This window comes from Heteronotia binoei, chromosome 2, assembly GCF_032191835.1.
Source record: "Heteronotia binoei isolate CCM8104 ecotype False Entrance Well chromosome 2, APGP_CSIRO_Hbin_v1, whole genome shotgun sequence".
NCBI classification, from domain to species: domain Eukaryota; kingdom Metazoa; phylum Chordata; class Lepidosauria; order Squamata; family Gekkonidae; genus Heteronotia; species Heteronotia binoei.
The window spans coordinates 174,716,920-174,744,205 of NC_083224.1; the positions used below are offsets into that span (position 1 = coordinate 174,716,920).

Consider the following 27,286-nt stretch of genomic DNA (forward strand, 5'->3'; position numbering starts at 1 on the left):
TTCTTGTTGGGAAGTGGGTGCCTCCTTTCCTCTCCATCTGACTTGATGATCAGTTTATCTTGAAACAAATGCTGCACAATTAATACTATGATAATTTCTAAGGCAGAAAGTTACCATGTTTTCTAATTTGTTTTACCAGATATATTTTGTCAATTTAACAGCTATGTCAAGGTGCTTATAATATACAGTTTGTCTAGATCGCCAACTGGCTTTGAGGTACTAAAACCCACTCGCAGGGTGTCTGTTGTGGGGGGAGAAGATATAGGAGATTGTAGGCTGCTCCGAGTCTCTGATTCAGAGAGAAAGGTGGGGTATAAATCTGCAGTCTTCTTCTTCTTAAAACCCATTCACAGGACTTGGTTACCACACAGAGGAATCTGGCTATGAACTGATACACTTAGTTTAGCTCATTTGTTCCTCTGTAACCTTCTGAGTTGCCTATTGTTTTAGCAGATCAGCCTTGTTTTAGGTGTTATTAGCATGAACTAGCCCACATCTAGAAAACCATGCTGGGCTCAGTCCTCCTTACTGCAAAGTAAGCCATTTGTGCTTTTAAGATACAGTAGAAGTGTGTAAGGCTGTCATGATCCATTCATATCAATAGTATGATGTGACACAAAATAAACACAGCTGTATACACGTTTCCCCATATTTCCATGAGCTTTCTTTTTGAGGGGTAAGTTAATTGTGCAGGTATTCATATCGTTTGTAGCTCTACCTCATACGATTGTTGCTGCATGGGCCCAATGCCCTACCACACATTTTGGCAGATTTCATTTAAACTGGTACACGGGTCTCTTTAATCTGATGGAGTTGTTCCCTTCTGTTTTCTGTCTTTCGGAAATATCTTTGATTGCTTGATGCTTTCCCATAAATTAACTCTGAAGTTGTCTGGGAGAGAGGTTTGTGCGAGCTCTTGGGGCTTTCTGCTTCACTTTCTATGACGACAGTTTTCAGCCAGCTCAGTCGCAGAAACCAAAACATGGATAGACGCAATTCTCAGGCCAGTAGGGAGCTGCTGCCAGGAAATTCTGAAGAAACTCCCTAGAGTACAAGTTAGTATCTGGCACTTGATCTTTAGGATTCCAACCAGATGTCCTGGATAATTTTGAATTTGTTTCTTTATTAAACTTGCTTTCCCATTCTGGTGTTCTCAATTAAAATGGTGAACAAGCGCATAAGATGTAGTAAAAGATAGAATCCTGTTGAAAAGTCCCGATGTCAGTCTGTGCTAATTAAGTTAGTCTCAAAAGGAAGCCTTTTATCAGTTTCTTCTCCCCTGATGGTTTGGAGAGCTTTGATGTAGGAAACAAGATTTCTGACAATTTTGTGTCGCAAGGAAGTGTAACATCATGTCCTATAGACAGGCTGCAGGAGGAGACAGTAAAAATAGTTCTCAGATCTGTTTTGTTTGTTGAAATGGGATTTTCTCATCTTGGCAAGGGCCCACTTCTACGCAAGAGTGAAATGGGGCTAGTTAAACAATTATTCTTGAACTGAGATTGAGGACTGAGCTGCCTGTGACATTACATTAATTATTGTAATGGCTGATTTCAGCTGGCAATACAGCCTTGGACATAATGTGTTCCATTTCCCCTTCCTCGTCCCTTCATTTGGAGCTTGTATATTGAAGACTTCCTGGATCCCAAGAAACCATATTTTGTCACATCCAAATCATACGAAACAAGTAGTGGTTTATTTTCTTGCCTACAAGCCAGAATTAGAAGATTTGGGGAGGGACGGTGGCTCAGTGGTAGAGCATCTGCTTGGTAAGCAGAAGGTCCCAGGTTCAATCCCTGGAATCTCCAACAAAAAAGGGTCCAGGCAAATAGGTGTGAAAAACCTCAGCTTGAGACCCTGGAGAGCCATTGCCAGTCTGAGTAGACAATACTGACTTTGATGGACTGAGGATCTGATTCAGTAGAAGGCAGCTTCATATGTTCATATGATTTAAGTGTGTTATGTCATTTGATTTGGATGTCATATTGGAAACCTGGAAGTCTCCACTATCTAACTTATGTATGGGGGGAGGAGTTCATGACACCTAGGAACTTCCCAAAGTGAATTCCTGCAATGAGATGTGGTGTTGCAATGACATGAACAGTGTCATGGAGACCTGTTATGAGAAAATTATTGGAGAGCTTCCTTGACTGGAAAGGATATATAACCATTCCTTTTGCTTGCATACGTTATAACTTAACTTACCCACTGCTCACAACATAATGGACAAATCTGGGAGAAAGAGCTTGAGTTGAGGAAGAACATAAGAGAAGCCATGTTGGATCAGACCAGTGACTCATCCAGTCCAACATTCTGTGTCACAAAGTGGCCAAAAAACCCAGGTGCCATCAGGAAGTCCATCAGTGGGGCCAGGACACTAGAAGCCCTCCCACTGTTGCCCCCCCCCAAGCATCCAAGAATACAAAGCATCACTGCCCCAGATAGAGAGTTCCATCAGTACCCTGTGGCTAATAGCCACTGACAGCACATTCAGACTCAGCACAGGTGCTTAGTAGCCTGCTTCTCTCTTCATGGGCTCTGGCAGACTATTTTGGGTTGTAAAACATGATTCAGTTCAAAATGGCAGAGGTGTTGGGAAAATTCCTGTTCATGGTGTAGTATAGTGAATATTACGTTGGACCAAGAGCTCAAGATTCATTTTCTAGCTTGGCTCTAAAGTTCACTAGATGGTCTTGGACAAGTCAGTCAAGAGGAGCTGTAGGCATGAAATGAACTTAACTTGAGCCTCCTTGAAGGGAAGAGATGAGATAATTAAGTGAATGGAAATGAAGTTTCTTCATAACCCTCACTTCCTGGATATGTGAGTGTGATGTAATAGCTAGGAACAGATTTGCAGTCTTGAAATAAAGACTTTGGAAATACGTTGCATTCAATTTTTTTTTTTTAATTACAGCCAAGCTATTTTCAAAACTCATTTCTAAATAGAGCATTCACTTCCAGTATATTCTCTGTAGTTGTCTGTCTATGCACCAAGCAGTGTTATCCATACAGAGAAAGCCACTCAACTGTAGAACTGTTAATGGGCCTTTGTCCAGCACTTGGAATTTTTATTTACGCTTACGTAACGTACTTCAAGTGAATGCTTTTTTTTTTTTTTCACTGGAGTGGGGAGGGAAGAAAGTCTTTAAATAGCATCTCTTGTTATGTGCTTGGGAGCCAGCTTGATTTTAGAGGCTAAACACTGATGGAATTCAGTTTCCCTCTTCGCTTCAAATATTTAATGTTTCTGCTTTTTTAATAAGGCTAGTACAGCACGATCGCATTGTTTTCTGCTTTCTGAATCCTCTTATTTGCTGGTGCAAATACAAAGGCAGAAAGAATGGCTAAAACCAGACCTGGTGTAAAAAAGGGTCGAGTTTATACCAGCTTTCCTTTCCCACACATATATATGTTGCTCTAATAAGTACCTCAGCTTTTGTAATGCTTTCTGTCCCATTTATATGTTTGTACTGAACTCTGAGAATAGCCAAATCTAGCAGCTCTCTAGATCAGGGGTGGCCAACGGTAGCTCTCCAGATGCTTTTTGCCTACAGCTCCCATCAGCCCCAGCCATTGGCCGTGCTGGCTGGGGCTGATGGGAGTTGTAGGCAAAAACATCTGGAGAGCTACTGTTGGCCACCCCTGCTCTAGATGATATCTTTCAAAGATAGTTCATAGGCAGCCAGCCCCTGAACCATCTCCTTAACTATCTAGAATCATCAAGCAGATGCCTATCAGTCTCGATCTCACTTTCTCTCTTCCTTGCTCCCCCCCACCTCCATCCATCTAAAAAGGAACTGTGGTAAGTAAAAATGGATCTGGTAGCCTAGAATGGCGTCCCTGAAGAAATCGAAAGGAAGATGTTTAATTTAGAAGTCCCTGTGGGCAAAGCCTGAAGAGGGAGAGAGCTTACTTCCTCAGTTAGGTTTTCATTTCAAAACAGAATTGTTACGAGAAGAGCACTTGTCTGCCTCTTAGCTCTTCAAAGCATACTAAGTGAAATAAAGAAAGAATCCAACCAGCCTAATTGAAGGTCAAACCTGGATAGGATTTCACAGCTTCTCAGACTTGTTTTCTTATTGCGTTCAATAAGACTACACTTATCTTTATAGGTGGCACTCTTTATGCAGATGACATTTCTGGTCTTTTCTGTCATCTAGGCTTGCCGACCTCCAGGTGGTAGCTGGAGATCTCCTATGATTACAACTGATCTCCAGCCAACAGAAATCAATTCACCTGGAGACAATGGCCGCTTTGGAAAGTGGACTCAGCAGGGCATTATACCTCACTGAAGTCCCTTCCCGAACCCCAGCTTCCTCAGCCTCCATCCAGGACCAGATATACATGTTTTTTGAGGGAGGGCAAAATTAAAAAATGATGCCCCCTTATGGGCCTGTTCTATTTTATGGACCTATAGAATACAATGGACTCCATACCCAATTTGATGCGCGTCCCCCCACGTTGGCGCCCGGGGCAACCACCCCCCCTGCCCCCCCTAGATCTGGCCCTGCCTCCATCCCCCCCAAATATCCAGGTATTTCTCAAACCACAGCTGGCAGCCCTACTGTCATCTGATCCCTCTGGTATGCAGAAAGCACAGATTTAAATCTGGAGGACTTTTGCACTGTGCATTCATTTTGCGTTGACCATTTCTATGTTTATGTTTTCAAATACTTACCCTATGGGAGTCGGTATATGTTGGAATTGGTATCCAGAACATATTGTGTGATTTTATTTACTCGTATTAAAAATGTAGCCACGCCTTTTTAAAATATTTCGCTCAAGGCAATCTGCAATAAAAAGTGATGGTAATCAGATCATCGCAATGCAGTAAACACAAAACAAAATAGTAAAAATGCATCCCTAACCTAAGTCAGCTGAAAAAGAGGTTATATAGTTCAGTTAGCTAACTATTGCCATAAACTAAGTGAAACAAGAGTGTCTTTTGCCTTCTAAACCAAAGGAAGACAGATGAAATAGGTGGATGTCCTTAAGGGAAACATACCAAGCAACATGACATCAGTGGTGGCTTTCTTATGGGCAGCCACTGAACATGCTTCCAAAGTAAAGGGAATATGCATCTCATTAAGCGTGGGTGGGTTCATAGGAGCAGAGGTGTTTCTGCAGATTGCAGTTGCCAAAATAATACATGTGAGTGCCATCCTAGGGTTACTTTCCCCCCCTGCTTTCAGGGCTCTGCTGTAAATGGGCATCCGGGCCTTGATGTGTGAATCCCAGGAGACTAGGAAGTGGTTTCAAAGCAAGTTAAAGGATTAACCATGACCACATTGTGTTGTTACCGAGGTACAGAAGCAGCATGTCCTTGGGGGAAACATCAGATTTAAAGGCAATTAATGCATTCCTGTGCTTTCACCTACTCCCTGGGAATTCCAAGGAGAAAAGGTTACAGGGCAGATATAGTACTACCAAGGGCTTCGTGCCCTTGGATCACAACAAAATATGGCAGAAAATAAATCTATGCACTAGACAGCCAGGCAGAGAATTCCTTCACATAATTTCTTTTGGGGAAAAAAGAATGCCAAGGAATTCCCTACGCTAAGCATCTTCATACTTCCAGCCTTTTGTTCTTGTAGCCCAGTGGCAAAGTGGGATGCATAAGGATAGACACCCCTGCGCCTTTCCGTTTGTATTATGCAGTTTCTCTTCTGAAATGCAGTTTGTTCTTCAAAAAATCCTCAGGGATATAAAAGACATGATGTTATTTATCTTCCTTGCAGATACAGCTTTGTTCTCCTCTGTAAATTCTCCGGTGAATATTCAGGTAGCAGGCACTTGTGCTTCTTCTCTCAAGAGGAGTTGCCAGTATGTAATGGACCACAGCTCTAGGAAATCTTTCCTGACATGCAGTCTAAATTTTCCTTGGTTGTACCACAGCTCCAAGCAGGGAGCAGCATACACACATGAATCTTCTTAGCTGTTTAATTATTTGTGAAGTTCTTCGCTGAACTTACTCCAACACACTGGCCTTGAGATTCCCTACTTCGGGGGAGGAGTTGTCACACATGAAAGCTGATTTATCACCATTTGGATTCACGGAAGCTTCCCACCTTCTGTGCTGCATGCTTCTGTAATGTGTGTTTAATTTTCTTTACTGAAATGATGGAAGAGTATACTTATGTTGCCATATTCTGTCATACTTTAAGACTCATGCTGTTTTCCATATTTTTCTGTTCTTTTCCCCCATATTGTATAAAGTAATGCTTCCCCCTCCCCCCAAATCAGTTCTTACTTTTATTAATAATTTTTATTTGTTTTCAACCTACTAGAACCCATGAGATTTTTTTCTTACTCCCTTTTCCTTCCACCTTTAACACTATTACTTAGCTTTATCCAGGGCTTTTTTTTGTAGCAGGAACTCCACACCCCTGATGTAGGCAATCCTCCTGGAGCTTACAGTAGGCCCTGTACTAAGTCCTGTAAGCTCTTGGAGGATTGGCTACATCAGTGGTGTGTGGGTAATATGCAAAGGAGTTCCTGCTACAAAAAAAAAAGCCTTGGCTTTATCTGAGTTATTCCATAGTACTAGCACAAATCCTACCCCTATCCTACCACTCCACTGAGTAAAGTCTGAAGCCTCTTCTTGACTCAGGTGCCTTCCTCCAACTTAAGTGGCACTTTCTCCAACAGAAGAAATTGGAGGACATCTTGTTACACTGGAGGAGAGCAACTTGGAGAAAGATTTGTTCTACGCCAATATCCAACAGATCTGGAAGTTTCTGTCCACCTCCCCTTCTTCGAATCACTACAGTGGCATGGGAGGGAACAGTGCATCAGGAAAGCCAAAAGGAAGGGGTTGAATAATAAATGTCTTTGGGTAACCGAAACCCCCAAAGCTCTTACAGCTTAGGGCTACAAGAAATACTGCTTCTTGGGAGGAGCCATTTTGTGCCCTTGTGAAATGAGTAATCGTTGCACCAATCTGCTGCCCTATTTCAAAGCCAGGTGTTTTCCTGGCAACCAGTATAGGAAAGGGGCAAAAGCTGCTTTGCTTTATAGGCCTCAAAGCAAAAGCCCATAAATGCAACAAACGAGCACAGCCTTTGCCTGAGAAGGACAGCTGTGTTATAATGGTATAGGACCTGTGGAAGCAGGAACATATTCTCCAAAGCCAAAAAAAGGAAATTTTATTCATTATGCACAGGCTCTCCTGTCTTTAGGCCTATTTCCATGCATGTTCCCACCATTTGGAGGGAAGAAGGGATTGGATTTATACCCCACCTCTTCACTACCTGAAGGAGTCTCAGAGCAGCTTACAAACTCCTTTCCCTCCCCCTCCCTGCAACAGACATTCTGCGAGGTGGTTGGAGCTGAGAGAGCTCTGATAGAAACAGCTCTTGAGAGGAAGAGCTCTGTGAGAACTTGACATCAGCAGGTACATGTGGAGGAGTGGGGAATCAAACCCAGTTCTCCCAGATAAGAGTCCACGCACTTAACCACTATACCAAACTGGCTCTCAGGGCAGCTTTCAGGGATGGTCCGCAGCTGAGCAGGGGGAAAGGGGGCAGATGACATGCAGGTACAGTGGATGCTCAACCACTGAGACAGATCACCATGCCCACTCATGGCCATCCTATATAGAGCCAGTCTTGTGTAGTGGTCAAGAGCAACAGAGTCTAATCCAGAGGACTGGCTTTGATTCCGCACTCCTCACATGAAGCCTGCTAGGTGACCTTGGGCCAGTCACAGTTCTCTCAAAACTCTCTCAACTGCACCTACCTCACAAAGTGCCTTTTCTGGAGGAAGGGAAGGAGATTGTAAACTGCTTTGAGACTCCTTAGGGTAGGAGATTGTAAGCTGCTTTGAGACTTCTCCAATTGTGCAAAGATAATTGTGCTTATTGCTCTGTGTGTGTTTGCATTGGGATCATGTTGCTAGATCTTAACTGGAGCCCTTTCTCAGCCTCAGAACCAGCCTTAACTGCAGTTTCTCTCCCCTCTGAGGTGCTGTCTGGGTGACCAAAATGGTGCTCCTGAGCATGTGCAAAATGCCTCCCTAATGGTTCTGAGTTAAGCAAAGCTATTTCCCAGGTGCTAAGCATTCTGTGGCAAACTTATTGGCATTGAATTTAAGAGCTGGACTTTGTCTTGGTGCAGCTGCTGCTGTTCTCCATTCTAAGCACTTGTCTGGTGAAGCAGCAAGACTTAGGAGGCTAGCATGTTACTCTCTGCTTGTTCTCTGGTTCCATTAATGTCAGGTCCCAAAGATTTCGACCTGTAGGCCAAAACTGCATTGTTGAAGGGCTCCTCCTGTAGCCATATAGTGTACTTCTGCCCTCAGAGTAAGAAGACTTGCTCTTTTTGTGTTGTTAAATATGGCCGACGCAACTGCAGTTGTTGTCTCTATATTTCTGCATATACACTTTTTAAAAGCTGAATGAAACATTTGTTTCTCCAACATCTCAGCTGAATTCTACAGGCTGATTATGTGCTTCATCATGAAAAATCTTCTGGGATGCATTTTTTGCTGAGCTTTAAAAAAAAAAAATTCTCATTCTCATTTGGCTTATGTGTTATGAAACAGAGCAAGGAGAGGAGCCCAGCTGCTGTCTCAAGTGCGAAGCTAAATTCTCAATTGTTTTAACCTTCCTTTGAGTATAAACACAACCTCCTCTCTCTCCCTCTGTTCTTTTAGATGAAAGACAAAGAGTAGAATGAAACATGATTGTATCTCTGTATCTTTTTCTGCTCCCATCCTTTGTTCAAATATGTAGCACCTTCCTTTCCTTTTTTGCCTGCTGTGCATTGATCAGACAGTTTCATAGACATGTTTACAGTAACCTCCCAGTAACCTTTCTTTAAATGAATTTATTGTTGTTACCGAGTATCCCTGTGTCTCTGTAATTCATGTCATTTTGTCCAAATATGCTCTTACGTAGGTGTACCTGGTGAGTTTCATCTGTTTCAATTTGCCTCATCAGCTAGTTTTACAAGATGCTTTTGTTTTTTCCCCCTCCTCCTGGTTTTGTAGACCCCAAATCGGTTGGCACTGAACAGCTTTCTTTTGCTCTCTGCAGTTAATTCCAGCTGGTGAAGCTGGATACAGCTTAACATTGGTGGCTTTTAATTCTGGGAATGCCTCCCCTCCCTATTAATCCCGTTCCTTGAGTTCTCTTCCTCACGCTTTGAGAACTGGTTGCTTCCCTCCCCGTGAGCACACATGCTTTTCCTATGTGGTATTCACTTTTTAGTGACCTCTGTTGAAGGCTTTTCTAGCATATTCTGCAGCTACATCATTTTCTGGTGCATGTATGGATTGCTACTGGCACCAGTTTTAAGACAATAAAATAGATCGTTATTGAACACTTGGTGGTCTTGCCCTGAATATACCATGGGGAAGTGTTATCCTTGTTAGGCCACAGGCTGTGTAGGCATTGTCTGGAATATACAGTGGGATAGAGATTCGTGACAGTCAAGATGGTTAATATGCTGGAGAGAATCTACGAGATTGTTGGGAGACTAGCCAAAGAGTAGAGAGAAAGCTAAAGCTGAGCCACCTGGTGGGAAGGGCGGGATATAAATCTCAGATAAATAAAAAAATAAAAGCAAAGCCTCATTCATTTGGGGATCACATCCAAGAAGCCCAATCCCAGGTTTGATAAATTAGATATGGAAAAGCAGAGGAGGAGGGTTCTAGGTCAGAAAAATGGTGGGTGAGGCAGGAAGCTAGAAGCAGAGAGAAACCAAGGATAGGACTGGATTAACAGTTATATGCAGGGCTTTTTTTTGTAACAAAAGCCCAGCAGGAACTCATTTGCATATTAGACCCATACCCCCTTACACCAAGCCAGCTGGAACTGTGTTCTTGTGTGTTCCTGCTCAAAAAAAGCCCTGGTTGTATGAAATACTTTGTAAGTGGCATACTTTCTGTTTTCAACATCCGCTTGATGAAGTGCTTATTCCGAGCACAGCTCATGGCATTCTCAGGTCTTTCCAGATTAAAACAGGATTTTAATCCAGCTCAAAGGGCAATCCAAAGCAGGGCTGTGGAGTTGTGTCCATGTGGACATTCCCTTCGTCAGCACTAGAGGGGGAAGCGGCAGAGCCAAGCTTCACTTTCAAAATGGCACAGGGCAGCTTGCTTCCATGTACCACTCCCCCTCCAGTCTTTTCCTCCCTTTCTCTGCTGACATGGGCTGTTGCATTACAGTACAACTTGGTAGGGAAAGGAAAAGTGAGGGGAATGGGGGGAGGGGGATCCAGAGCTGTTGGAAGGAGCAGTGAAATCATTGCCATGTCTTGGCTTTTGTGCAGGTGCAACAGGAAAAGGGGGAGGGGTGGGAGCGGCAACTGCATGTGGAACAAGAGCAGGCATTTGTATGGCAGCAGCATAGAAGGGAGTCTGCCCTGGCTTCCCATCCTTCTTTGATAGTAGCCCAAAACACCACTGAGGGATAGAATTTTCAAACTTTCCCCCCCAGTGCTGACTCAGTATCCTGGAGAGTATTGTATGCAGGTTCGAGTTAATTCTAAAAGTAAGCGCGAACCATTCCAGAGGCTTCATTATTGCAATTTGACTGCCCTGGATTTATTTACTTTATGTTATAAAACTTCTAAACTGTTTCTCTGCTTAGCGCAAATGATTGGATCGATACATATTTTTAGTGTGCATACAGACTTTGAAAAAAAAAATGAGTAATGTCAGCCATAGTTAGGAACAGAGTTGTAAAGGGATGTGAAGAAATACTATTAGAGGTAATTTAGTCGTTCCCCCAGCACTAGCTTATTGGATAGCTCCTTTCACTGATTCCCCAGCTGCACATAATGTTGGCATTCTCTAATTGGAAGTCCACGTGTGTTGTTTGTCCCTGAAAACTACTGGCAGGGGTGGGAGGACACTGTAGGTTAAGATAATGGAAGATGAGGAAGGGAGGTTAAGTTTTCTTTCCCTGATCAAAAACAGCTCCCTTCTGAGCTCCTCCAAACTCCAGTAAGGGGGGGTGGGTGGGGGGAGAACAGTTATATGTATTGTGCCTTACTGAGATTCAAAGCTATTGAAAGGACCTGTTTTCCATCCAAGAAATGGCACGTTTTATTTATTTAATTCATTTATGCCCTGCCTTTCTCCCCAATGAGAACCCAAAGCAGCTTACATCATTCTCCTCTCCTCCATTTTTTCCTCACAGACCTGTGAGACAGTTAAGATGAGAGGGTATGGCAGGCCCAGAGTCATCCAGCAAGCTTCCATGGCATGAGTGGGGATTCAAACCTGGGTTTCCCAGGTATTAATCCAGCTCTTTTAAACACTAGACAACACTTGGTCTCATATAGCACTCTCATACAGTTACCAGCACTGCATCCGTGCTCTGTATTCCCCTCAGTTATTGTCTTTTTGGGAGGACAAATAATACATCTTGGTTTCCAGATGTTTGTTTATTTCATTTATACCCGGTTTTTCACCACAATGGTGATCTGAGGTGGCTTTCATTGATTTCTTCTCCGTTTTATCAGCACTGTGAGGTAGGTTCGACTGAGTGTGCATGACTGGCCCAGTGTCACATCCAGGAAGCTTCCATGGTAGATCAGGGATTTGATCCAGATCCTAGTCCGAACGGTTACATGATTCTGACTTTAGCCCATTTCTGCTACAACAGCTTGTGTTAGAGACCCATTTTTAAACCTCCCTCCCTCAAAAGCTAGTTAAAATTGCAGGAATCTAAACTTCCAATTAAGGAATGTTTTGTTAATTTACTGAACAGCCAACATTGCCTTCCACTCTGTCATCCTTGCTAATTAGAGGTATTTTTGTCACATTTATATTATTCCCTTTTCCCAAGAAGTGCTGGCAGTATATATGGAGTCTACCTAGCTGATCAGTTTTATCTCCATTGCATTTATCTTATTGATAACAGTTCTGAAGTTGTCTACGAGTTTACAAGATTTTAAGTAAGACGCATTTAAAGAAAGCATTTTAAATGAAATGTGTGAAAACAGTAAAATGTGTAGGTTCATATAACATGGATCTGGAGATTCTGAATGTTTCCCATTTTTGAGATACAGCAAAGAGTGATGTAACTTTTCTTTGTGAGGCTATCAGATAGAAGCATTGATCCCGCTATTAACTTTAACACAGTTAACTTCCACTGTAAAATCTGTTGCTATATTTTATTTCCTTCTAATTTGTAGGCACAATTACAGATTTCTGATTGTTTTTGTTAAATAACTTCTGAGCTGTCAAGCATTCAAGGGTATGCGGTCAAAGTCAGAAATATTTGAATTTGAAAAGGCTGCTGTTAATGACCCTGGCCCCGTGGGACAAAGTGGGATATAAAACTGGTAAATAAGGTAATTAATATTGCAAGTCTAAACAGAGCCACACCCTTGGCAGATGTTCCCATTTGAGGTGGGGGATCTCCTCTAGTGGAACCTTGGCAACATATCTTTCTTGCTTGACTTCCCCTAACCTTCGTAGAGCCTTCATGTAGCTCGCTTTAATGTCTTTCCTTCTGCTGTGCTGTATGGGAGGTTTAAGAAAATTCCACATTCCAACAGGTTTTGTGTTTGTGGTTCAAGGAATATAGAAAGTACTGAACATGTTCTCCTGCATTATACATTTTACTGTGATATTCATGCCATTTACATAGATCCTCTTCTTCAAAATCATGAGGGACAATCTGATGGTGGTAAGACTCTCTTCCTACCGTCCACTCATGACCCTGAGATTATTGAGACTTTGGTAAATACCTGTGCTGTGCTTCTAAGAGGAGAGGAATGTTTCAAATGTTGGAGTAATATGTTTTCTCCCTTGCGGATTGTGCACATCTATGCTGTTATGCCAATAAAGGGTGTTGTTGTTGTTGTATTGCAAGCCTAAACAGAGCCACACCCTTATAATCCTCTTGACAACAGTGGAATTAGAAAGGTATAACTTTATTTATGATCACACTGTAAGTCTGCTTTCACTGAAGATGACTGAAGAAACTGGTATTTTTCTTGACTTCTTAATTGAAATTATGACGCATAAAGTATTATAACTTAACCAGAACATGGGCCATTGTTTGAATTCCTGGAAGTCACACTCTTTATCCAGTTTTTCGATAATTGCAAAAAGGCATAACAAGTATTCATTTCGTGATCCATGACTGGCTAGAATTATTCCTGTACTTTTGTACAAACCATCATACAAACCATGAGTAGACTTCATTTGTCCTTGGTGACATCAGCAAATAAACATGGCTACATAGAATCATAACGTTGTTGCATCCAGTACACCATCCTTTATTGACTGAAGTCACTTCTATAAAAAAGAAAGAGACTTAGAATGTCTGCCACAGTAGAAAAGTAAAGGCACTAAAAAAAGATAGACTGAATGGAGGTTCAGCCCCTTGGAATCATTGCTTTCAAGTGTAAAGTAAATCTGAAGAACATTTTCACTACTTTTAAAGAGGTAGCTGTGGGAAAGTGCAAGTTTCCAGAAAGAGGACCTTTAAGAAGGTCAACTATGATGAGATATGAGGGTAAAGCCATTTCCCCCCGCAAAGTATTAATTATTTTAAAAGTAAATCTGCCGATTCTTTTCGATGCTAACATAATGTAGACTTAGACACTTTCATTATTCTGCCTCTAGTTGGGATTGACCCAAATGGTGAGAGCTGATAAGATGCAGTGCTCATGTTTGAAGAAAAATCCCCATTCTCTGTACATGGTCCCATTGTGCGTATTATTTCATCCACATTCTGGGGCCATGTTTAGAATTAAGTATGTACTTGACATATCTTTCAAAGTGGTTATAAGGATTGCTACAAGATAACGTACATGATGTTATTTGGCCACTCTTGGTATCGTCTTAATTGTCATTAGTGTTTATAAATCCCTTGTTGCCACCTTGTCTCTGCAATCTCATATGTGTACCCCTTAAATTATTATAATTTAATTCCCAACACTGGTCCCAAGGGAGCCTAAGACGACATGTATTGATTATTTGCCTTTGCAGTTTTTGAAGGTCCAATGAACCATGCATGTATTGCTGTAAATACACTTCAATTAATGTTTCTGAGTTCTCATTCTCACCCTAGGAAACAACCCGGTGTCTTCATTCTTTTTGCCAGCATTTTTTAAATGTGAGATTAGCCTTTTCTTTTATTAACAGATTTGAGGTGTTGGCTAAAGTGATCCTTCAAAATCACTGTCCATTTTAACCCTTGAAGTTCACTTTAAGCATTGGATTTCCGTGTAAGGACTCTTATTTATTTCACATTTAACACATCTTTTCCAATTTAAATGCCTTCAAGGTGATTTACAATAGTAATAAAATGCTATTAAAACTATTCAGTTATTGAATAGCCATATCAAGTAAAAACAGTTTTAAATGGGAAAAAACTCTTAAAGCAGCAATTTTTGGAGCATCACAACAGAATTTAATTTTGAATTCAAGATAAATTGGAATGGAGTTTTTGCTTTCTTCTGCTGTGTGAAGACAAATAAGTGTCTGGAATTCAATTTTAGTGTTGCAGAAGCTCATGAATTCTTCCAGCAACAGAAAGCCATATGTAAGGCAACAAATGGCTGAATAAGACAGAGGCCTCCTTCCTCTGCTAATCATTCCCATGAACTGAAATAAGTTTTCACTTTAATATCTTTCCTCAATCTATTGAGCTGACAGTAGTGCCAGACTAGCAAATCTCACAGCAAGGGTTTATGTGTCTTCTTAAGGGATGATGGGATTGTTCAGCCCTGTGAAATTAGTTAACGTTCTGGTATTTGATGGACAAATCTCCTATACCAAGGGTCTATGTGGAATCATTTGGTACTGTGTGTTTTAAAAGCTGGCACCTTCTCAATAAATTTAGAGAAATCCAGAGCTGTATCTTGACGAGGAACTTCTTTCCCTGAGTCCTGTATACTAGAATCCTTTCCACAATCAAGAGATTAATCAGTACCCAACGACGGAGCTTTTTGGGTAGCAAATATTTTCACTGTTTCACTTCTTGTCACTTTTCCTTTTAGGGATTCTTCAGTAAGCGGCTTAAAGGCTCAATAAAAAGAACCAAGAGTCAGTCAAAGTTGGACAGGAATACCAGCTTCCGTCTTCCATCTCTTCGACCAGCTGAGGAGAGGTAAGAACCTCCATGAAGAACAAAGGGGACCTCTCCTGTCCTCTTCCCCAAATCCCCCAAACCTGCATTAATTTGTATTCACACAACACAGGTGAAATGGGTGAGAGGAAGCATGCTTGAAATAAAGCTTACGTCTGTTTTTTTCTGTCAGAAGTATTATACTTTTTGGAATCAGCAGATCACATACAGCATGATAGTCCCCTTCAGAGACCTAGAGGCATATTATAGGATACTCTGCTGTGTACACCCTATGTCAGAGGTCTAGACAGCATGTCTCACTTACTGAGCATGGACAGGGAGTAACTTCCCAGAACCACTGGAATTGTATCAGGTAGTCTACATGTCACAGGGACTATTCTGCAAGCAAGAGTCTTCAGACTGCTGAGATTGAATAGTAGCCCTTGCTTGCATGAGGATCACTTGTTGACTTAGAGATCCCATGGTTATTTGAATGTGGGATCTCTCTTACCCTGCAAGTTGAAACCCTCTTTAATTAATCTTCTAATGTCGAGGAGGACTCCATGTTCAAGTAGCTGTACAACCTCCCGTTACAGGTTTTTTTCTTCTTTTGATGACTGAGAGAGTGGGGGGTGGGAGGGGAGAGGTCCTGATCATTGTCCTTGGCTTTACAGTGATATTGTGTAACAGAGTAGGAGTCAAGGAGCATCTTTAAGACCTACAAAGTTTTATTCAGAATGTAAGCTTTCGTATGCATGCATACTTCTTCAGATGAGGGTACAGTGTTATTGTATGTTTGTTTTCTCCTTCTCACCGGGGATCATTGTTTGCCACGGTCATGTTTGCCAACATCATTGTTTGCCACGGTCATGCTGTGCTGCCTCAATTAATAGCACAATTTTCTCTTGTTTACAGAGCAGCAAAATAAAATAATGGTGACATGAAAGCTTTACAAACATGTTAGCAGTCTTGCTAATTCTGTAACTTGTGGAAAGGCTTTCATCTTGGGTGCCACTCTCAAAGCAGAAGACAGTTGTAGCCAGAGGTCCTTATAAACCCCTGAGTAGGTAGAACCCCTGAGTAGGTAGAATGGCAATGATGGATTTGCTTTGGTTATGATAAGCAAGGAGGCGTCTGTCAAGATTGGAGCATTAGCTGCTATGTTGGTCTTCCAGTGATAATATTATGATATGTCATTGTGTGTAGTATAGTCAGGGGATCCTAAGATTATCTGGCAGCAAGAAGTTCTAGCTCTTTAGCATTATGCACCACTAGGTGGTGAGCTAGACTTGTTTTTAAGGCAATACATGTTTCAGAAGTGGTTTGCCATCACCTGTCTCTGCTGAATTCCTTGCAGGTCACCCATCCAAATACTAGCCAAGGCAGACCCTGCTTAGTTTCTGAGATATGATGAAATTGGGCTACCCTGGGCTATCCAGATCAGGGCATTGGTCCAGGCCACACATTTGACACCCCTGATCTATAGTGTAAAAGGAGTTCTTACTTTTGTGTGCTTGTAATCCCTGTGAGGGGGTTGGGAGAAGGAGTGTGAGAGTCTCCAGGGCTTGCTTTTGAGCTCTCATTAAGTGGAATCTCAAGAGCCAAGCCATGTGTGAAGAGGCTTTCCGTTTCCATGCATCCCATTGTGCAAATGAACATTAATCAAAATGTGCTTGCTTTATATCACCAGGCTCATTTTTCAGCATTTTGATTTTCCTTTTGCACAAGTGGGAATTATGAAAGGGAGGAGTAAAGGAACTGCAGCAGTCGAGCATATTGCAGACATAGAGGAGAAACCATGCTGGAGGCCATGAGGGCAAAGCAGGTAGCCTTCTCCCTCCTCAGTAGCGATTGCTGGCAGTGCTTGTATGCTTTCCACTATTAACTCCGCGTCAGTCAGGGCTAGAAAATTTGACATTCTGTTGACTTGGTTTAAATTAGCATCATAGAAAGAAATTCGATCATTGCTGCTATGTTGCTTTTATTTTAAAGCTACCGTACTTGAATTAACAGAATTCATGAACGATACGTGCCGTTAGCTCTGATTGGGAGAGTATTAAACACATCCTCAGCAAATGTGTTGAAAGCACTGAGGAGTTCGCGTCACCTCCTCCAGAGCCAGTTTGGTGTAATGGTTAAATGTGCAGAGTCTTACCTGGGAGAATTGGGTTTGATTCCCCACTCCTCCACTTTCAGCTGCTGGGATGGCCTTGGGTTAGCCATAGCTATCACAGGAGTTGTCCTTGAAAGGGCAGCTGCTGTGAGAGCAGTCTCAGCCCCACCCACCTCACAGGGTATAGGAGAGAAGATATAAGAGATTGTAAGCCACTTTAAGTCTCTGATTCAGAGAGAAGGACAGGGTATAAATCTGCAGTCTTCTTCTCCTGACAGGTAGCCATTTTTCCTTTGGAAAGTCTGTCTTGTACTTCAGGAAGCCTGGGTCTGTTAGTTCAATGGACCGCTAAAAGCAATGTCTGTTTCCATTTTAAATGCATAGGATTATCCCCTGATGACACTAATGTGAACTGTGAACAGTTTATTAATTCAATAAATTTCTGCTCACTTTTATTGCATCATTGGGTTTTTTGCTTCCCCACCCCCACCCCCGTTATGATTAGTGCAGCCTTTTTGTGTTTTTCTCTAAAGAAGGAGCACGGCAAAGGTTTAATGCAGGCTGTGGTCAGAGAGTAGTACAGAGCAAGAGCAGGGAAGCAGCCAAAGGCCAAACAGCACATTTAAGAGTGTTTCCCATAAGCAACAGCCCCTTTCTCTGTCTCCCATAATACAGGAACTTGGGGACACCCAATGAACTTGTTGAGCAGTAGATTCCAAAGGAAATGCACATTTACTCAATAAGCAATTAAAGAGTGGAATTCACTGCCAGAGGTCTTAATGATAGGCACAAGTACAGATGGCTTTGAAAAGGGGCTTAGACAGATTCGTGGAAGAGGCAAGATCCATCAACAGCTACTAGCTGTGGTAACTGAAGGGAATTTCTGTATTCGGAGGCAGTCAACTTCTGAATACCACTGCTAGAAGGTAATATCAAGAGGATGCCTTGGCCTCTATGCCCTGTACACTGGTCCTTTGGGGCAGCTAAATGACTGCTGTATGGAACAGGATGCTGGACTAGATGGACCACTGGTTTGATCTGGCAAGGCTCTTCCTATGTTCCTATGTCTATACAGTAGGCTGAAGAAAGGAAATAAGGTAGCAAACAAGTATTTTGTCTCAGATTTTATCCTTGTGGCATGTCTCTCTGCAGAGTTTGAAATGGCTTTTGTTAAATGTCCAGAGCCATATATTTACAGACTCTAGTGATGTCTCAGCAGAGCCATCACAAGCTTTTATGAAAACTGATTGAATAGCAAGGTCTGATACCTGTTGTTGTTAACGAAGAATGGGTCCAGTTTGAATCGGGACAAGAATTTGAATGGATATCAGGTTCTTACCAAACCATGGCAAAACGCACTCTGGTTTTCTGTGGTTGTTGTACTAATTAACATCGTGCCTGCATTACCTAGCTGCTTGAAGTTTGTAGCTGTTCTCTCGGCATCAGACAGTCAGCCGTCTGTTCGGAAAGTGCTTGTGTTAGTTGCCTGCAAAAAATTAATCTCCTCTTTGGAGAGAAATTGATGGCACTCGTAGAAATGACATGCAAATTGGGGAAGTACCTCTTGCTGAAGAGACTGAATGTTTAATGAAGTCTCGTCTGCATTAGTGGTGCGGTCTCCTTTTAATGCACCCATCAGACTGATTTTTTTAGGGGGCCCTTCTTCGTATATTGCCATTTGGAAACAATGCTTTCTTTGTGTGTGTGTGAGTCTTTAAATGTCTGACAGTAAAATGGAGCTTGTTAATCATTCGTGGGTCCCAGAGGGCAGAATTTATGTTATCATAATTTCTACATATTCCATCACCAGTGGCAAGACTAGGTACTCCATGTACAAAGAATCTTTTTTGCCAAGGAGTGTTTATATGCAGGCTGTCCTCTTCTATTGTTTCTTCTTGCCCTCCACAAAGCATCTCATCCCATGCAACCTCAACTGTGGGACTTAAGACGTCACAAAATATTCTTCATAAATATTTCTTGAATCCCATTACAGCCTTTGATCCCAGAGCTCTTTACAGAGATGGTGCTTAAATCAGTCTCCCTGAGAGCTTAAAAAACAGTGTTGCAATTCCGTGTTTAAATTTGCTAGTTGATTTGTGGCCATTTGTTCTAGTACATAAAATCACTTTTTACAGCTGCCTGAAAGAGCATCTACTACATCTGTAACTGTTTCTGTAACTGGGGGATCTGTAACTGGTTGGACAGATTGCACCCAAAGAATGCTTGTCATGGAGTGCTTCAGTTTTGGGCACCACAATTCAAGAGGATATAGACAAGCTGGAACGTGTCCAGAGAAGGGCAACAAAGATGGTGAGAGATCTGGAGACCAAGTCCCACAAGGAAAGGCTGTATTTAGCTAAAGAGGAGACAACTGAGCAGTGATAATGATCCCCATCTGCAAGTACTTAAAGGGTTGTCATATAGAGGGGTGGTGCTGAGTTGTTTTCTGTTGCCCTACAAGGTTGGGCCAGAATCAGTGGGTTGAAATTAAATCAAAAGAGTTTTCAACTACAGAGCAGTTCCGAAGTGAAACAGGCTTCTTGGGAGGTGGTGGGCTCTCCTTCTTTGGAGATGTTTAAACAGAGGCTAGGTGGTCATCTGACAGCAATGCTGATTCTGTGAATTAGGCAGATCATGAGAAGGAGGGCAGGAAGTGTTGCATCAGTGCATAGTTCTCATGACCCTTTCTTACAAGCCCAGAAAAAATGCTGTTCGCCACTTTGGGGTCAGGTAGCAATTTTTCTGTTTTGCCAGGAAACCTGGAGAGGGTTTTTTGTCATCTTCTGAGCGTGGATGTGTTTTATTTGTGAATTTCCTGCATTGTGCAAGGGGTTGAACTAGATGACCTTGGAGGTTTTTTCCAACTCTGTGATTCTATCAGTGTCGAACAAACCATCTTGCTATTTATTGAAGTATTTAGAAAATTTTTATGCCATCTCTCCGGGGAGTCTGCCTGAGGCAGCTTACGTAATAAAAGAAGATGAAGAAGATATTGGATTTATATCCCGCCCTCCACTCCGAAGATTCTCAGAGCGGCTCACAATCTCCTTTACCTTCCTCCCCCACAACAGACACCCCGTGAGGTGGGTGGGACTGAGAGGGCTCTCACAGCAGCTGCCCTTTCAAGGACAACCTCTGCCAGGGCTACGGCTGACCCAAAGCCATGCTAGCCAGGTGCAAGTGGAGGAGTGGGGATCAAACCCGGTTCTCCCAGATAAGAGTCCGCACACTTCACCACTACACCAAACTGGCTCTCAAGACACTAGAAATATTAAAAGCTATCAAAAATTCAACATCCTACAGATTTAGCATGTGTGTTCTGATTTGCTTAACTGATACAATTTTGTTCGAGTTGCAGAATTCAGTTTAGCTTGATTTCATCAGATCTTGGAAACTATGCAGGGCTGCCCATGGTTAGTGTTTGAATGGGAGACCACCAAGGAAATCTAGGGTTGTGACACAGAGGCTGGCAGTGTCAAACCACCTCTGAACATCTCTTGCCTTGAAAATCATATTGGGCGGGGGGGGGGGGGCACCATAAGTCAGCTGCAACTTGCCAGCACTTTCTACCACCATTGGGGCTTTTAAATCCTAATTTATCCAAAATCCAAAGTGAAGAGAATTTGTATGTGCTTCATATAGCCTTGGCTTGGTTCCTGCAAAGCAACAGAAAATGAGGCCCCCAGTTCTTTCATAGTTCCAAAAACTATTCACATATTACAGTGGGGTGCAGTACATTGGTGATTTTATATAGATTCATTTCTGCCCAGTAATATATGAAACTATGACAGAGAGCTGGGGGTTATTGGAAGCTCTCCAGAGATCATTTCTACAATAAAGACCTGGTGGAAGAATTGTAGCTGCTGTTCTCTTTACGTGCTTGAATTAGGTTTGCCAATCCCCAGATCCCAGCAGGGGTTCTCCCACTTTCCCAGGCTCCTTCCCGCCCCCAGTCAGCTGGCCAGTGGGAGAAGCTCCGCCCCCACAGCCACCATGTGATTTTCCACCTCCAGAGGCTTTAGTCTCCGATTGGAAAGGCTTCTTCTTGGGATGGTGTGTCTGTTACTTTGAAGAAGTCGGCAGCAACTCGTGAGTAGAGACCACCAATCCTCGCTTCAGAGTTGCCAGAAATGGGGGGGGGGGAATGTCTGCTCAGCACTTCATTATTCCCTATGAGGGTATCGATTCTTATAGGGTATAATGGGGAATTGATTTTGGAGGTAGCGGGGGCTCTGGGGGAGCTGTTTTTTGAGGTAGAGGCACCAAATTTTCAATATAGCATCTAGTGCCTCTCCCCAAAATACCCCCCAAGTTTCAAAGTGATTGGACCAGGGGGTCCAGTTCTATGAGCCCCAAAAGAATGTGCCCCTATCCTTCATTATTTCCTATGGAAAGAAGGCTTTTAAAAAGGTGTGCTGTCCCTTTAAATATGATGGCCAGAACTCCCTTGGAGTTCAATTATGCTTGTCACACCCTTGCTCCTGGCTTCGCCCCCAATGTCCCCTGGCTCCATCCCCAAAGTCCCCAGATATTTCTTGAATTGGACTTGGCAACTTGAAGCAGCCTTCGCAAACTGTGTGCCAGATACAAAGAAAGTTCCATAGGCCAACATTTCAAACATGTGCCATATACCTCTTAGAGCATTAAGTGGTGTACCTAGTAGGCACTGAGTGTTCCACCAGCAGACCTTTGGTGAGGTTCATGTAGACGGCATAGTGCCTGCTGGTTGCTTGGAATTCTTACAAAGGAAGCTGGACTAGGTGTTCCTTGGTCAGGTGCAGCAAGGCACTTCGGTCCTTAAGGAAGAACACACCTTTAAAATTTAACTTCAGATTAATTATGCTTGAATATTAAGTAATGAACTCTTGCTTTGTAAATGTAAGTGAAAGCAAACAGTGAAAAACTAAAATTAGGGCTTGTGAGAAAATGGAAACTGGTCCACCTTCACCCTGGAGTACATATGAATTTCAGTGGCTGAGGCTCATTTTGCATCTTGTCAATTGAACTTGGGAGTAGGCTTACAGTACAACATGGGTGCAGCAAAAGCAAGAATGAAAGCCTGAGACAGCATGCCTTGGGATGCTTGTCAGGCCCCTTCTGCTCTTATCTGGGAGCATCTTGAGAGCCAGTTTGGTGTAGTGGTTAAGTGTGCGGACTCTTATCTGGGGAAAACCGGGTTTGATTCCCCATTCCTCCACTTGCACTGCTAGCATGGCCTTGGGTCAGCCATAGCTCTGGCAGAGGTTGTCCTTGAAAGGGCAGCTGCTGGGAGAGCCCTCTCAGCCCCACCCACCTCACAGGGGGAGGGAGATAAAGGAGATTGTGAGCTGCTCTGAGATTCTTCGGAGTGGAGGGCGGGATATAAATCCAATATCTTCTGTCTTCTTCCTTCTGCTGTCTGTTTCACAGTTTGACCATTCCTGCTTACAGTTCAAACATCCCAAGTAATACTAACAAGTGGTGCTCAAATGTTCCTCCTTCAGCTTGATATGGGCTTGCAGAATGAGAAACTGGCTTTCCTCATTGCAAGCTTTCTTTTCATTTTTGACTCCTAGAAAACAGCCATTCCCGGCTTTTATGTATGACAAAACACTTTCCTGTGGAGTTTCCTATGTTTTAGAAATTTCTCTGCTTACTGCTTTTCAGCAGAGTGTTCAGTAAACCTGAATTAGTGAGATACACTCAAATACATCTCTAAATTCAATGGTCCGTGGCATGTTCCAGCTTGCGCCTTGAACATATTTTTCAGTGGTCGTCTGTTTAGTAAAATATTCTGCTGGGGTGCATGGAGATTGTAAGAAGTCTCACTGTACTGAACCAGTATCAGTACTTTTTTCTGTACAGCTGTCTTTTTAAATTGCTCCTCCAGAATGCAAAACTGTGTACCTCAGGCATGTTCTGTTGAGAGGGTGTCACATTTTTAAAATCTCCTGGGTTTTAAAAGTGAAGAATAATTGACAGGCAGCCAAAGAGTGCTTCAATATGTAAGCCAGGTAGGGTAAGCAGGTTATTATATGGCAGGTGTGGGACTAGGAAATGAAATCTTTCCTAACTGGCCCTCACAGTCCTTCCCCCTACTTTTATTTATTGGGCAGGAGGGCGAGGCTGAAAGAATGATGGTTTGAGAATGAGATGCACAGGCTGTGAGTGGCAGTAGTTAAAACTGTGGACAGCTGGGAGGGTTTTGCCCTCGTGGGATTTGCTGCCACGTGGGAATCCTCCTGATTTAGTAAAAGTCATTTTATGGCATTATCAGACAGCTGTAGAACGTCAGAGAATTCACTCCCAGAGAATGGCCACTCCCGGGCACTGGGGTATCAAGTAGCCATGGCTTTGGGGTTTATGATGAAGCGGTACCGCTGTGCACACGCCAGTTCCTTCTACTATAGGTGGGTTCTTTCTTTTAAAATGTCCTCTTTGCCGTGTAGGCTATTGTAGCAGGTTAGCTAAACAAACCCAGCAAAGCAGTTGGCTTCTCTCTTCCTCATTTGGTCTGCCTGCCTTCTCATTCTAGATTCCAGAAGGTACTAGTGGTAGCAGAGCTGACAGATTTTTGATCCTATTTGAATTAAGTGGGTGGGAAGCTGCTGGTGGCTCTCCTTGCATGGGAATTTGCACCGTGTTTTAACTGTGCTGTTTTCGAGCAGAGTGCGTGTGAGACAGAGTATGCGTCCTTGTGCATGCAGAAAAGAGGTGTTGTTTGTCACTTACTAAGCACTTGAGGTCCTTTTTAAGGACACATTTGCACACTCGGTGGGTCATAACAGTACTTCAAGTTACATTAAAATATGTGAGGTTTGTCGGCACTCTGTGTGTTGTGTCTGCCAGATACCTTTGGACTCCAGAGTTGCTCACGGGGCTCTGTGTACATCTTGTTTTACAGCACTAGTGACTGTATTGTAGTTCTGATGCCATCTGTTTCTATAACTGTGATAGAGGGCATATCTCCTGAGATAATTATAAATGTAGAATTGTTTTTGAAATGCCCTAATGAGATAAGAATCCACTCTGGAGTTTGAGTCTTCTCTGAAAGGTGGATGTTTCTGCTGGTTTTTCCCAACTTGTACCTTTAGGGATGGAAATAGCACGCCCCTCTAATCAAAAAGAAATATCAGTTGTTTTCCTGATCGTGTGTTTCTGCCTTCTGCTCGGATGGCGTGTTTTTTTCAATTTTTTTGCAAAGCAAGAGAGGGGCTGCTCTCTTCTCAACAGATACTTCCTTGTCATGAGGTGCTGCTCTACCCGTTTGTTTCGATCCCACAAAAGCATGGCAAATGCCTTTCTGTAGCCTATTGCCTTCTAGGCATTCAAAAGGAGAGACTCCACCCGACAGAGTCCCCTTCTGAAAATAGCTTTCACTTGCAACTTGATAGGGGAAGTATATCTGCTTGCTTGAATACAGTGGGTAGAAATTGGGACTGCAGGACAGAAAGTCCGATTCCATTGTTCGATCCGTAGCACTCCACAGTGAGCAGCAATCTATACAAAAAGGGCACCAGGAAAGCCCTGTCTAACCATACCATATTTCAGAAGCATGGGCTGTAAGGCTCATTTGTTTGTTTAAATTAGAACCGTCTCTCAAGTGCACTCAGCCCCCTGCTCACAGTCTGAAAAATGAACAGGATTCAAAACTAAGTAATCCTCCCTGATCTTGCAACTGAAATAAAATTGACTTATGTAACAAAGCAGTGAAATCTGCAGAACTGTTGGCTAACTGACAGCAATGATTTCTCCAACTAGCGGTTTAGAAAATCTCCAGCTTGTAGCACTTGTAATCAGTTCTAGGGTTTGAAAGGCTCCTGGTGCCCAAACTCTTCGAGGTTTCTTACTAGCCGTTATAAACACAAATCTTCAGAATCCCCCTCCCCTTCATTTTGTATGAAAAAAGCATTTATCTTCTACAAATGGACCTTAATGAAATGGACCTTAATGAAAAACCCTATATTGTCAAATGGACCTTAATGAAAACTATGAAGGAGCGGGGGGGGGGGGTGTATTTTGCAAAATCTCTTGCTGTCCACAAAGTGAGCTGTTGGTTGGGTAACTTTTGCACTCTTTTGCAAACGGAAGTATGCCAGGTAAGGGCAGATGTCTGGAGAAAGGGCAGAACTTCTGCTTCCAAGTAGGGTTGCCTAGTCCCCAGGTGGAGGCAGGAGGAGAAAGCCACACAGGCATTCACGTTAAAACAACCTCAAATACTTAGAAATTCATGTTATTTATATAGCAAATTATTCATAGAAAATGCAGTGTATCACAAAGTGCAAAGAAAAACTGCTCCCGAAACAACCATTCCTATATTGATATCCGACAGAGTCTGTTCTTTGAAATTGGAGTCGGGAAGTAGTGTGCAATGCTGTGGAAAGAGTCCAGTGCTCCAGTTCTTCTCTGTTAGCCAATATCTGGATGGAATGCAGCAAGGCAATAAGACGCAACAAGGATGCACTAAATGCCCTGTTTCACGCAAAGCTTCAATGAGCTGCATAGATAAAAGTGAAAAATCACTAATACATAAACACTACAATTTCTGAAAATACAATACATAACACTTGTAAATACTTTCGGAAGTGACTAAAGAATTCATATTGGAGACCAACGCTCCTACATTCAACAGACAAATGAAAGCAATAGGAAATTGACCATAATGCACTTATAAACAGGTGTTGAGAATTTCTTAAGTCACAGACACAGAGTTTATAGTGGCATACTTAATACATAGTGAACTACAGTTATTTTGCAAAAAACATAGTGAACTACAATTTAATTACAAAAAACACGACAAGTCCCAGTCACTGTTAAGACCATTAGGCATCAGAGAATCCAGTTTAAAATCAACCGCATCTCCTGCTTAAGCAACCATTTATTCATGTTAGGTTTTCCCTGAAGCCAAACTGGAAACTTTTCCAGGACAAAGAATTTGAAATCATTGGGATCATGTTTTAATAAGCAGAAATGCTCAACAAGAGGGGCTTCAGAAACAAAAATTTTTACACAAGATTTATGTTCCAAAATTCTAGCGCGGACCGAATGTCTCGTACTACTGCAATAAATTTTTAAACAAGGACATAAAATAATATACACACAACTTTTGGTGGAACAGGTTGTAGTGGTCTTTCAATTTTATTTTGAAGCCTGCTGTAGGGTGTTGAAATTTCTTTAAGTCTAAGGATAATAGGGAAGTGGAGCAAGTCCTGCATTTATGGTGCCTCTCCCACATCCATTGGAGGTACAATTTTATTAAAGTCAGACTTCACTAGATAATCCGATAAATTACTGGTTCTATGATATCCTATTTTTGGAAAGGTACTGCAACCAGGCCGGTCTGTAACCAAGAACCAAAATTTTTTGAGAATATTTTGAATAGGATAAGCTAATGGGGAAGATTGGAAGGCACAAGTTAGTCTTGAATTAAACAGACCCCCCCCCCCGCCCCTCATATTCACTCTGATTTCTTCTGGTTAGCATGGAGTCCCAGGAAATGTTATTAACCTGTTTACAGGCAGTATTCAATGTATAATCAAAATATCCTTGTGATTTAAACTGCCTACAGATTCTATTTTTTTTCTGTTTCGTAGTCTTCCAAAAAGGTAGAGTTCCGTTTTGCTCTTCTTAATTGGGAATAAGGCAGGCTATTTTTTAAATGACTAGGATGACAAGAATCATACTTCAGAGGTACAGTTTTATCAGTGGGTTTCGATAAGGCTTGACTGCCAATGTGTTATCCCTATGTTTAAAGACTAAAGTGTCTAACAATGCTACTATATGAATATCCGCCTGGTGACTGATCTGAATGGATGGATGCGCCTGATTCATCCGTCGCAATAGGGGGTCTACCATGTCATTGTGAAGAAATTACAGCCATCACATCATCAATATAAAACTGTCATTTAAAAAAATAGCCTGCCTTATTCCCAATTAATAAGGTATTTACAAGTATTATGTATTGTATTTTCAGAAATTGTAGTGTTTATGTATTAGTGATTTTTCACTTTTATCTATGCAGCTCGTTGAAGCTTTGCGTGAAACAGGGCATTTAGTGCATCCTTGTTGCGTCTTATTGCCTTGCTGCATTCCATCCAGATATTGGCTAACAGAGAAGAACTGGAGCACTGGACTCTTTCCACAGCATTGCACACTACTTCCCG

At 42.3% G+C, this 27,286-nt stretch overlaps 1 protein-coding gene across 8 annotated transcripts in view; it reads left to right on the forward strand.

Annotated features, from left to right (window-relative positions):
- Positions 1-27,286, forward strand: part of RASAL2 (RAS protein activator like 2) — a 280,988-nt gene that overhangs the window by 203,514 nt on the left and 50,188 nt on the right. For 7 of the 8 annotated variants that reach the window (XM_060232488.1, XM_060232486.1, XM_060232492.1 and 4 more), the window contains one exon: positions 14,964-15,073. In XM_060232488.1, the coding sequence (XP_060088471.1) occupies positions 14,964-15,073 (110 nt within the window). Of the gene's footprint in view, positions 1-14,963; positions 15,074-23,414; positions 23,534-27,286 lie in introns of those variants that run through there. The other variant, XM_060232491.1, reaches the window with a different exon arrangement.